The sequence below is a fragment of the Hemitrygon akajei genome, chromosome 14 (genome assembly GCF_048418815.1).
Source record: "Hemitrygon akajei chromosome 14, sHemAka1.3, whole genome shotgun sequence".
Lineage (NCBI taxonomy): Eukaryota > Metazoa > Chordata > Chondrichthyes > Myliobatiformes > Dasyatidae > Hemitrygon > Hemitrygon akajei.
Genome location: NC_133137.1, coordinates 24,598,827 through 24,611,440, shown reverse-complemented (window position 1 = coordinate 24,611,440; position 12,614 = coordinate 24,598,827). Strand labels below are relative to the sequence as shown.

At 36.7% G+C, this 12,614-nt stretch overlaps 1 protein-coding gene across 2 annotated transcripts in view; it reads right to left on the bottom strand.

Annotated features, from left to right (window-relative positions):
- LOC140738424 (ABC transporter B family member 1-like) overlaps positions 1-12,614 on the bottom strand; it is a 146,485-nt gene that overhangs the window by 39,278 nt on the left and 94,593 nt on the right. For both annotated transcript variants that reach the window (XM_073065695.1, XM_073065696.1), the window contains exon 17: positions 3,647-3,700. In XM_073065695.1, coding sequence (XP_072921796.1) covers positions 3,647-3,700 — 54 coding nt within the window. The remainder of the gene's footprint in view (positions 1-3,646; positions 3,701-12,614) is intronic.

Below are 12,614 nucleotides of genomic sequence, written 5' to 3'. Positions count from 1 at the left end.
ATAATGTAACTGAGTTTGTTGAGACTGTTTTATTGGATTCTCAACTTGTTATTTTTTTCAAATGCCAATGGCTAACAACAGCAAATACTAGTGTCTCATGATCAAATTGCAATATGAAGTGCCATTTGAAGTCAGTAATAAAGATTTTACTTTACAGCAGAGTAGATGAGAATAGCACATGTTAAAGATATTGCAAACTACATTGATGCAATGAGCATATCATGTGTGAAAGCACTGATGTACCATCACTTTCTATTGCAGTAAACAGAAAAATGACAAGTCAGGGTAATATTGCCACATTGTGGATTTGGCAATAAAGAAACTAGTAAAGCTTAAAATCCATATTTAATTTTCTTTGTTAGATTTAGCCTGATCAGCATTTTGAATGCTCAATATGGTTTGATTCAGCCTGTCTGGTATTCATTTAATAACAATGGACATGTTTTGCTTTTAACTAGTAGGTACTTAAAAACAACACATGGTTTCCATTTACTATTCAGTTTGTCTGGAATTTTAAGGAAAAAAAATAGATGATCACATGAAGGATAAAGAAAATGCTGTACATGGCATTATGATGAAAAAAATTGATTTTTGACCTTACTTTGCAAGCTAAAAGCACTATAATTACAAAAGATTAATGTTGTGTTGCTTCAAAGTACATCAAGGTAGCTAATAGATTTTTCTCATGAATAGTCGGTTTGTTTAGTTAATAAACAAGTTTTTGTAAATGTGTGTGTAAAATAATGTAAACAAAAGGAGACAAAATCAGGCCATTTCTTGTGTTTGGAAGTCTAACACAATGGAATACAGATACAAGATTAAATGCAAAGTACTTGGGAGACAAAACAAAAACTAAGTAAGACATTAGTGAACTTATGTGATGAACAGCTTGCCCGTTTCAAATTCTTAATGGTGAAACACGGGTACAGAAGGGTACACATGCTCTCAATCCTATTCTTCAATTCAGTGTAATTATGCCTGATCTCAAACTAAAGTGCACGTGCCCACCTTTGTCCTTTATTCCTGGATATTGGTGGTTAACAACTCTAGAAGTATCAGATTTAAAATGAACAGTTGACCTGGTATTTATTACCAAGATGAACAAAATTCCAGACTTTTTTGCTCTTTGTATATATTTCCTCATTTCATTCCTCAAAACTCTGGCTCTAATTTTTAGTCTATAGCAAAGTAAGGTCAAAAATTCTAGACTTCTCAATCATCAAAAATAAAATAAATAGCGTCTTTCAACTCTGTCAGTTCCCTTTAATATCTTGAAAACCAAGTCAGTCTCAGTTTGTTTAATCTCCTCTTATATTTAACTCTTGGAGTTCAAGTTTCATTTGTACAATTCCTTCATGTTCAATAAATGTTTCCAGTGTCCCTAGAAATGGATCCAGTCTTTCCCACTCATCTATGTGTTAACTTCTCTCATCAGTTTCTCTACATCAATTTATGCTTAATTTGAATAATAATCCAGAAATTCTAATGCTCAAGAACCTATTCTTTAATTTAATGGCTTCAAGTTCCTGGATATCAACATCTCTGAAGATCTATCTTTGGCCCAACATATTGATGCAATTACAAAGAAAGCATGCCTGTAGCTAAATTCCATTAGGAGATTGAGAAGATTTTGTATGTCACCGAAGACTCTAACAAATTTCTTCAAATGTACCATGGAGAGCATTCTGACTTGCTGAATCATCATTTGGTACGGAGGCGTCAATGCACACGATCATAAATAAAAACTACAGAGAGTTGTAAACTCAGCCAGCTTTCATCACTAGCTTGCTAGCTTCCCACCATTAGGACATCTTCAAAAGGTGATGTCTCAAAAAGGCAGCATCCATTGAGACTGACCCTCCCCATCTAGGACATGCCCTCTTTTCATAATTATCATCAATGAGATACAGGAGCCTGAAGACACACACTCAGTATTTTAGAAACAGCTTCTTCCCCTCCGCCATCAGATTCCTGAATAATCCATAAGCATGGCCTCTCTATTTTGCTCCTTTTCACAATTAAAAAATATTTTCTTTTGTAATTTAATCATTACACTGTACTGCAAACTGCAGATTTCATGACACAAGTCGTGATAATAAACCTGATTCTGATTTAGCTCCCATCATCTGCTACTCCCCTGAAATGACATCTAGTCCACATTTTCCCCAATTTGCTGTCCCAACACTGAACAGAAGAAATGGATCATCCTGCTTTCTCTTCTCTAGATCCTTTCAATCTGTTTCAAGAAGTTTCTTAATATGGCAGCAGGCCATGTATCTATTGGATTACAAATGATTATTTCTGTCTCTTTATTATTGAATTCCTTGCAACCATCACATTATGTTTCTCATACACTTCCTTCTGGAGGGCTGCTCCAAAGAGTTATGATTACCATTCTGTCTGTTTTACTGAATTGTTACACTGCTCAGCAAAACTTTATCCATGATCAGTGTCACAGGTAATGGTAATGGAAAGGCAATGTAGGAAATAAATAATTTTTTTATTTCCTTATCAAACTTGCAAAGTTACTTACACAATGCAAAAATTCTCCAAATGGATTGTTTTTAATAAATCCTAGACAGCAATCACTTTAACCATTTTTACAACTGAGTTTACTTTAAAAACTATTTTTGCATTCAAATCTTGATGAGTATTTCTCACCACCTTGAAAAAGGGAGGGATGTAGTTTTTCCAGAAAGGTAGTACCTTAATTTACGTGAAAAGTATTACTGTTCTTTGAGCAATAGGTGACTTGGCAATATTCTCCATGTGTTGCTGAAATTTCCTTTTAAAAATCAAACTCTCAAAATTTCAATTTATAATTAATATTCTATTTACGCCAGTTGCAGCTTGTTCAAAATTTGTCCTCAACCATAAAGGCAGACTCTTTTATGTTTTTCAAATCTAACCAGCAGGTAACAACTTAAACCTATTAACCCTTCTACAATCATTCTTGAAGTCAATAGCTCCATGAAATCCTAGCCGGGCAACATTATAGTGTACTGGTTAATCTGAACTATTACTGCACCAGCAATGCGGGATCAATGCCTGCCGCCATCTATAAGGAATTTGTATGCCCTCCCCATGACCACGGAGCCTGCCGAGCACATCCTCGATCTGTGTCGATTGTTAATACAAGCGACACATTTCACTGGATGCTTTGATGTATATGTGACAAATAAAATTAATCCTTAACCATGGCTTCTTCATTCAAAGCAACATTTCTTTGATATACCAAACAATTCTTTTCCTTTAAGTAAGTAAAAATCCAGGTTGTCCCAAGACTTCCTGGGAAGGTTTTCTATTAGCATTCTTAATTTAGCACACAAGAAAAGCAGCTTTTTGCTTCTCTTATTTTGAGCCTGCAATATTCATGGCAAATCAAATATGCATCTTTATTCTGGCAGTAGTTCATTTAACTGTTTTTTGATCTTTGTAAAATTTTAACATGCTAATATACACATGCTCAACATTACTGCTTTATTGCAAATAAAAACCATCAGATCATTGTCTTTTTTTTTAAAATCATCCTTTTTCTCAGGAGAAACTAGGAATAGAATCATGCTTCACAAAGCACTTAGTGTTTACATGCAAAACTGGATATTGAATCAGTAATTGATATTATTTCATGCATCCATATACTCACCTCAAATGACATAATGAAATCATGAGCATTTGCTTTTTTGGCTGCATCAATCACCTGTTTAAAAGGAAAGGAAAAAAATCACATTTAGCTAAAATTTGACCAGGCTTTATTAAGGCTTTGCATTTATTTTTGTTAAGAGTATTTTAGAAAGGAGAATAAAATGTAGTCAAGAATTAAGATTTTAAAAGGAAGCTAACTTGTTAAGTCCTTATAACAGGCAAAGGTAATTAAGTAATAACAACAGCAGAACATAAGAGTGCTCAGATATCAGCAAGATATTAAGCATTAGCTAAATAGAAAAGATGACTTTTGAACTTTGGCAATTCTAGTTAAATCAAGAATGCAATTATACAAGAAGATAAGCACTCCCTCTGAAAGGCGATGTCCTCTCAAAATAAGAAAGTATACTTAATTCTTCTAGATCAGTGGTGCCCTTTCTTCACATGGTATTTCGAAGCACTGGGCAAATTAGGACAATTTATCCAATACTACAATGAAATATTACTTGATTTCCTCAGATCCAATACAGAATGACAAAAGAAAGCTCACCACACTTTTATATAACATGCATTAATACTAAAATTTGTTTTTTTGAGTAATAAATTCAGACAGTCTGGTCAATATAAAGGTTTCTTGAATTGGAACATTTAATCCTACAGAAGAGGCAAACACAGAAACAAGGTCAATTGTCTGATTAGTTGACAGAAATTGAGAAGCAAATATCTGGTTTCTAACATTACTTTCTAGTTCACTAAGCATTCACTAGCTACCTTTGAAATAATATATTCCCAGATACTAAGATGTCTGTAACCAACACTGAGAATACCAATGGGACTAATGCAGTGAAATGCATCCTATGCGTTTCGCCTTTTGAATGCACGTGTCAAATATTAATATCCACAAATGCACTAACCATTTTGTTCATATCAATGATACAAGCTTATTAGTCATATCCAGGAAATGGTGTAATTTGATCTAAAGCTAAATTAAAATGGTGCAATATTTTTCCACAGTTTGCCCATAAACCAATTTCTTGGTTGAACTGCACTCAGCAAAACTGCTATCAACTTAAAATCAACTAAAATTCTGTGGAAAATGGATTAAAGTTCACAAATGAAAACAGAAGTCCAAAACCATACCCCTGAAAATCAAAGCACAAATTTTGGAAATCCCAGAAGGGAAAATTAAGACTGTGCCAGCATTATACATTAACAGGGGAGCTCAATTATCCTATCTAGATCCATTTAACCATCAGTAATTCATTTACAAGTAAAAATAGTTTGAATTAATGCTCTCCATTGAATCTTCCTCTTTTCAGCAAAGCACTCTGTAAGCAACATGGAAAACATTTGGTGATTAAGATAACACACAGAAAATGCTGGAGGAACTCAACAGACCGGGCAGCATCTATGGAAAGAGCATAGTTGACGATTCTGACCGAGACCCTTCAGCAGGTCTGGAAGAAAAAAAAGATGAGTCGAGTTAAAGGGGGGGAGGGGGGGGGAGGAGAGGGGAGGGAGAAACACAAGGTGATAGGTGAAACTGGGAGGGGGAGGGGTAAAATAAAGAGCTGGGAGGTTGATTGGTGAAAGAGATACAAGGGCTGGAGAAGGGGGAATCTAATAGGAGAGGACAGAAGGTCATGGAAGAAAGAAAAGGTGGGGGGGGGGGTAAAGAGCACCAGAGGGAGGTAAGGGGATAAGGTGAGAGAGGGAAAAGGGGATGGGGAATGGTGAAGGGGAGAGGGGGTGCCATTACCAGAAATTTAAGAAATCGAAGTTCATGCCATCAGGTTGGATGCTACACAGGTGTCGTTCCTCTAACCTGAGTGATTACAATTTTAAGGAACTAGCCTTTGAAACTCCAACAAGACAACCAAGACAAACTCCATTGAGCCACATTTTGTGAAAAAACAATGCATCAAGAAACAAATTCATGGATTAGGAAATTTGCGTGAATTCAAATCTCTAGAGCTCACCAGCTTACTGAATCCACTTTGCCAAATGCTTTCAACAAACTGCATTGTTGCCTTCAATGCCGAGATCTGATTTACTAAATTTGCCATTAAATATGCTGCTGAAAGTTATGATTGGTACTTAAAAGAGTGATTACTGTCAGTGAAAAAATCAATTAACCTCTCCATCCTAAAAAGGATGCAAAAAAATCATCCAAATTTCAATGCAGTTAATAGTTATTTTTAAGGATGTTAACTGTTCAAACTTATTTACATTCATCTCTTAGTTGATTTTTTGTGCTATGTCACTGCATTCTTGTCTTTCTTAAACCTTCATCATTGTTGATCCATAATGTTGCCTCCACCATTAACCCAGGCTGTCCAGGCTTTCTCACCCTATCAGCACACCTTAAAGATACACCTCAAAAAATTTGAAAATGAATCTAAACACCCAGATATGCCGTGGTCCAGTTAGATCCTTTAAATTTTGTTTGTATTATTTGATATTTGTGTAGAAACTTTTATACCATTATCTAAATCAAAGTTGTTAACTATTTCTCTTACCTTACACCAACATTCTCCAATTTAAATATGAATAATGAATAAAAATGACTCATTTTTATAACTCATTCCTATAAATTTACCATGTTTCCAGTAAGATGGTCAGTTTGCAGAGTAATAGTATACATAATTTCTGTCATTATTGTTGAAATGCAAGATTAAGTTATTACCTGGTACTCCCATCGTGATACAGTTGAGCAAAGTTTCTTGTAATTTTTTTATATATAAAAATTGTTCATATTATTTTCAGTTTTCTCCATTTTTTTCATAGAAATAAGAATAAAGTGTCATCTAATTTTACATGGTTCATGTATTATTAAAGACTGATAACAGCTTATATATTTTAATGTCTTGCTTGTGTATTTGTTATCTCAGATCATAATGCAAATTTTATCAGTAGTAGAATATGGGAGCAGTGTTTTATTTTATCTGCCTGTAATCACATTGCATGAAGCATATTGGCTGCATACTCAGACAAAATGCCTGGCTGCAAAAGCAAGGCAAGCCATGGAGTTAAAATGGTCTCCAGTAAGATTACAGAATATCTTTAAATCGCCTTTTTTGAAGCATAGTGCAACAATGATCCTTGAAATAACATGGTACAAAGCAATGGTTAATGCAACCACCAGAGAGTCAGGCATGAAATCAGCAGCAAGGTATCAATGTCTTGCTGTTCCCACAATCTCATAGCCAAAACATCCCATTCTATAATAAATACCAGTATAATTCCAGAAACCATGAGATCTGCTTTAAAAATGAAATAAAAACTACTAAGCATTCTACACCTAAATGTGCCAGCTGATCAAATGATGCATGGTTGTGGCAGAACATTTGCATGTGACTATGAAGTTCTCAAAGCAATACATGAAGAAGAAACAAGTGACAGTTTATATTATGTTGAAATTCTTGTAGAAACTTTTACACTATCGTCTAAACTGCAGATGCTTAAACATTTTCTGCTTTCTTACCACCAGCTCCCAGACCAACATTCCCCAGTCTACATATAAATTGTGACTGATTTATTTTCAAGATATTAGCAAAGATTGTGGATAGGAAGGAAAGAAGAGAATGAGCCTTAACATAGGCAGGAAGAGGGATAAGCTCTCTTTAACAACAAAACCCAGTCATCCTGTCTGGTTTAGGAAGGCATTCATTCAAGTTACATTTTCAAGGAAATAGACCCCAAAACTGCAATACTTAAATCGATCCAAAGGTTCAAAGTTCAAAGTAAATTTACTATCAAAGTATATGTGTCACCAGCTACAACCCTGAGATTTATTTTCTTATGAGCATACACAGTAAATCCAAGAAACATAATAGAATCAATGAAAGACCACATCCAACAGGACAGACAAACAACCAATGTGCAAAGGGCAACAAATTCTGCAAATATGAAAGAGAAGAATAAATAAATAAATAAATAAATAAAAGAATGAATAAATAAATAAGCAAGCAATAAATACCAATAACATGAAATAAAGTGTCCCTGTATGTGAGTCTATAGGTTGTGGGAACAGTTCAGTGATGCGGCGAGTGAAGCTGGGAGAAGTTATCCACGCTGGTTCAGGAGCCTGATGGCTGAGGGATAATAACTGTTCCTGAACCTGATAGTGCAGATCCCGAGGCTCTTGTACCTTCTTCCGAATGGCAGAAACAAAAAAAGCATGATCTGGGAGGTGGGGGTCCTTGTTGATGGATGCAAATCCAAGTCACTTTTCAGGCAGGAGTTGATAAGTTTCATCATCAACCTCTCAAAATACCTCATCACAGCTGATGTCAGTGGTAAATGGACAATAGTCATTGAGTCAGGTTACCACATTATTCTTGAAGCAGAGGGTACCTCAGACTGCCAAGGCAAGAGGTTAAAGATATCAATGAACAGTCCAGCCAGTTGATCAGCACAGGTCTTTAGTACTTGTCCAGGTACCCTATCTGGGCTAAATTCTTTCCATGGGTTCTCCCCCCTGAAGAATGCTCTCACATCGGCCACAGTCCCTGACATCACTATGGGAGTTTGAGAAGGTTCCTCCATGTTTTGATGGTCAAAATGAGCATAGAAGGCATTGAGCCTTGATGTCACTTATGTCACTTTATTTCAATTTGTAAGTGAAAAGTTATGATCAGTTACCTTTTTCTGGGCTCTTAACACTGTTCCCATGCTACCAGACAGATAAAATACTCCTCAATTTCTGATTCAGTGGTAGATCATCCATTTCTTGAAGTAAAATACATAGCAATAACCAAACTGTATTTACCATCATATAACCATATAACAATTACAGCACGGAAACAGGCCATCTCAGCCCTTCTAGTCCATGCCGAACGCTTACTCTCACCTAGTCCCACCGACCTGCACTCAGCCATAACCCTCCATTCCTTTCCTGTCCATATACCTACCCAATTTTTTTTCTAACACCCAGAAAAGCTTCATAAAACCACTATTAACAATTTTTGGTTTAGCACAAGAACTTAATTAGATGATCAAAAGATAGCTGAATGAATTGGCCTTCAAGAAATATCTTAAAGGTGGTAAGTAGGGTATATGAACACGTAGATCAAGAGCATCTATTGTCTATTCAACCCCTCAAGTTTGCTCAATTCACTCATTCACTCATTCTGCCAACCAGAAGATGCATTTATGCCTAGACCCCATTTCTTTTTAACCAGCCAATCTTCTATCCTTAATAATGTTATCTCCTTACATCAATTTCCTACAATATTCTTATCAAATGATTTCTATAAATACAAGTATAGAGCTACGAGATTAAAAGTTTCCTTTCATCCACTTCTTCAAAGTCCTGTGACAAAGTGGTCAAACACATCAATTTCACTTGATTACTTTAAATGTTTCTGTACCATGCTATACTATTTTTGAAATAGGCTATGCCATGAAAATCGTAGATCCAAAAGTCATCAGGATTAGAGCAACACAGAGATTTAAAGAATGCAGCAAGTTTCAGAGATAGGAAGAACAAGCTGGAATTTAAAAAAGATAAGGTACTGCCACATAAGAAGCAAATATAGAGCAGTAAACTGAGGTCATATTTGGACATCAGAAAATAATATGCAGATTTAATTTTCTCAAATCAAGCAGAATACTTGTGAAATCACTGGCACTTCCTCAAGTCTTAACTCTGCGGCTGAGGCTGTGGGCCCGCTCTGGACTTTGTGTCCGTGAGCTCCACAATGTTTTGCTCTGCTGTGTGATGAACTGAGCTGAGGCCTGCTCCAGGCTTCATGGTTATGGACTTACTTTTGTTCTGAATGCTGTTTGCTTACTTTCATTGTTTTGTATGATTTGTTTTTTTCCCCTCTCCCTCTCTGCACATTGGGTGTTTGCTGGATTTTAAAAATATATATAATGGGTTCTTTCGGGTTTTTTTGTTTTGTGGCTGCCTATAAGGAGACAAATCTCAAGGTTGTATAATGTTATACATAATTTGATAATAAAAATACTTTGAACTTCTTGAAGTTTATCAGCTTGTATCCAAGATCTGTGTTCTTAGCATCAATAGATGGTATAGGACAACAGAAATGCCACCTGAACTTATTTTGGAACATTTTCATTGAAGATCTTCAAATCAAGGAGTGAAATGAAGAAATCAGACACCTGGATGAGTTTCCTTCATAAAATATTTTTTTAAAAAAGCAAATGCATCAAGTTTTGTATAGAAAATTAAGATTATAATCTTGGATAATATTATTCTTTCTGCTCTACCCCATCATTCACGTTAACTCTCCATCTCTTTTCCTCCAACCCAGCTTGTGAAAACAAATTCAGAGGCAAAGATGCAATCTTCAGCATTGCTCTCCTGATCAGTTTAGTAAAGTTGTCCTCTACATCTTGATAAATTCTACTCCTACTGTTACTCATTTTAGATATTGAATTGTGCATGACAGATTGAAACAGACTTTTAAATAACTATTAAATATGTATACTAATCTATATGCACCACAAAATGAATAGGCTACGAGTAGAACACAACATATTTGTGTTGGTGCTTTTTAAACAAACTCTGACACCTGTGATGCAGGCAGTACATATTTGACATCTATTGTGAAGCAAGAGTTTTCCAAGTGATACTGCAATCTTATTTAAAAAACAGCTTTCTAAAACAAGTACCAAGGCTATATACAGTGCCTATAAAAGGCATTCACCTTCCTCCTCCCCCAGGAAGTTTTCATGTTTTATTGTTTTACCACATTGAATCACAGTGTCTCTTTTGTATCAAAGTGAAAACAAATTTCTACAAATTGCTCTAAATTTAAATAATTGATTGCATAATTATTCACCCCATTCAAGTCAGTATTTAGTAGATGTACCTTTGACAGCAATTACAGGCTTGAAGTCTGTGTGGATAGGTCTCTAACAGCTTTGCAGATCTGGACACTGAAAATTTTCACCATTCTTCTTTACAGAACTGCTCAAGCTCTGTCAGATTGCTTGGGGATCATGAGTGAACAGCCATTTTCAAGTCCAGCAACAAATTTTCAATTGGATTGTGGTCTGGACTCTGACTTGACTACTCCAGGGCATTAACTTTGTTGTTTTTAACCCTTTCCTGTGTAGCCTAGGCTTTATGCTTGGGGTCATTTTCTTGCTGGAAAACAAATCCTCTCCCAAGTCACAAATCTCTTGCAGCCTGCATCAGGTTTTCCTCTAGGATTTTGTTGTATTTTGCTGCAATCATTTTACCCTCTACCTTCATAAGCCTTCCAGGGCCTGCTGCAATGAAGCATCCCCACAGCACGATGCAGCTACTATCAGGCTTCACGGTTTGTATGGTGTGTTTTTGATGATGAAATGCAGTGTTTGACAGACGCCAAACACAATGTTTAGCCTGATGGTGAAAGTGCTCAATTTTGGTTTTATCAGACCATAGAACCTTCTTCCAGCTGATTTTAGAGTCTCCCACATGCCTTCTGGCAATAGCTGAGATTTCATGTGAGTTTTTTTTCCCAACAGTGGCTTTCTCTTTGCCAATCTCCCATAAAGCTGCGACAGGTGAAGCACCCGGGCAACATATGTTATATGTGCAGTCTCTCCTATTACAGCCACTGAAGCTTGGAACTCTGCCAGAGTTGTCATACTGGCCTCCCTCACTAGTCCCTTTCTTGCACAGTCACTCAGTTTTTGAGGACTGCCTGCTCTAGGCAGAATTACAGTTGTGCCATATTCTTTCCATTTCTTGATGATTGACTTATCAGTATACTAAGGGATATTCAGTGACTTGGAAATTTTCTTGTACCCATCTCCTGACTTGTGATTTTCAATAACCTTTTTGTGGAGTTGCTTGAAGAGTTCTTCTGTCTTTATGGTGTAGTTTTTGCCAGGATACTGATTCACTAGCAGTTGGACCTTCCAGATGCAGATATATTTTTACCATAAAACACCTCAACTGCATATTTAACTAATTATGTGACTTCAAAAGCCAATTGGCTGCACCAGTGATGATTTGGTATGTCATATTAAAAGGGATGAACACTTAAAGCAATCAATTATTTTGTGTTTTATATTTGTAATTAATCTGGTTTCACTTTGACACAAAAGAGTTTTTTTCAGTTGATCAGTGTCAAAAAAAAAGAAAACTTCTAAGGGGATGAATACTTTTTATAGACACTGTAGAATTACAATTGTAACTAAAATTCCATTCTTTTTTTTATACTTCTGGAGCTATTTTTTTCTCCTAAATATCAATGCCTAATTCACAAACCTCACTTTATCATGGGCTTTTTGATTTACATCAGTAAAGATTATTCTGATTTTAAATAAGCTCTGCTCTGATGACGCACTTGCAGTTTTCTTCACATTGGGTATATGATAACTTTGAACACAAAGTACACTGCAGATGCAACTTCCGCCACCTTCAACAGGACTGTACCACTAAGCACATCTTTCCCTCTCTACCCCTCTCTGCTTTTCGCAGCGATCATTCCCTCCGCAACTGCCTGGTCCACACGTCCCTCCCCACAGATCTCCCACCTGATACTTATCCCTGCAAGCGTCTCTACACCTCCTCTCTTACCACCATTCAGGGCTCCAAACAGTCCTTCCAGGTGAAGCAACACTTCACTTGTGAGTCTGTTGGGGTCATCTATTGCATCCAGTGCTCCCGGTGCGGCCTCCTCTACATCGGCGAGACCCAGCATAGATTGGGGGACTGCTTCATTGAGCACCTCCGCTCCGTCCGCCACAACAGACAGGATCTCCCGGTTGCCACCCACTTCAACTCTGCTTCACATTCCCATTCGGATATGTCCATACATGGCCTCCTCTACTGCCATGATGAGGCTCAACGCAGGTTGAAGGAGCAACACCACATATACCGTCTGGGTAGTCTCCAGCCCCTTGGTATGAACATCGAATTCTCCAACTTCCGGTAATTCCCTCCCTCTCCCTTCCACCATCCCAATTTCACTCTGCCTCCTCTTCCAGCTGCCTATAACCTCTCT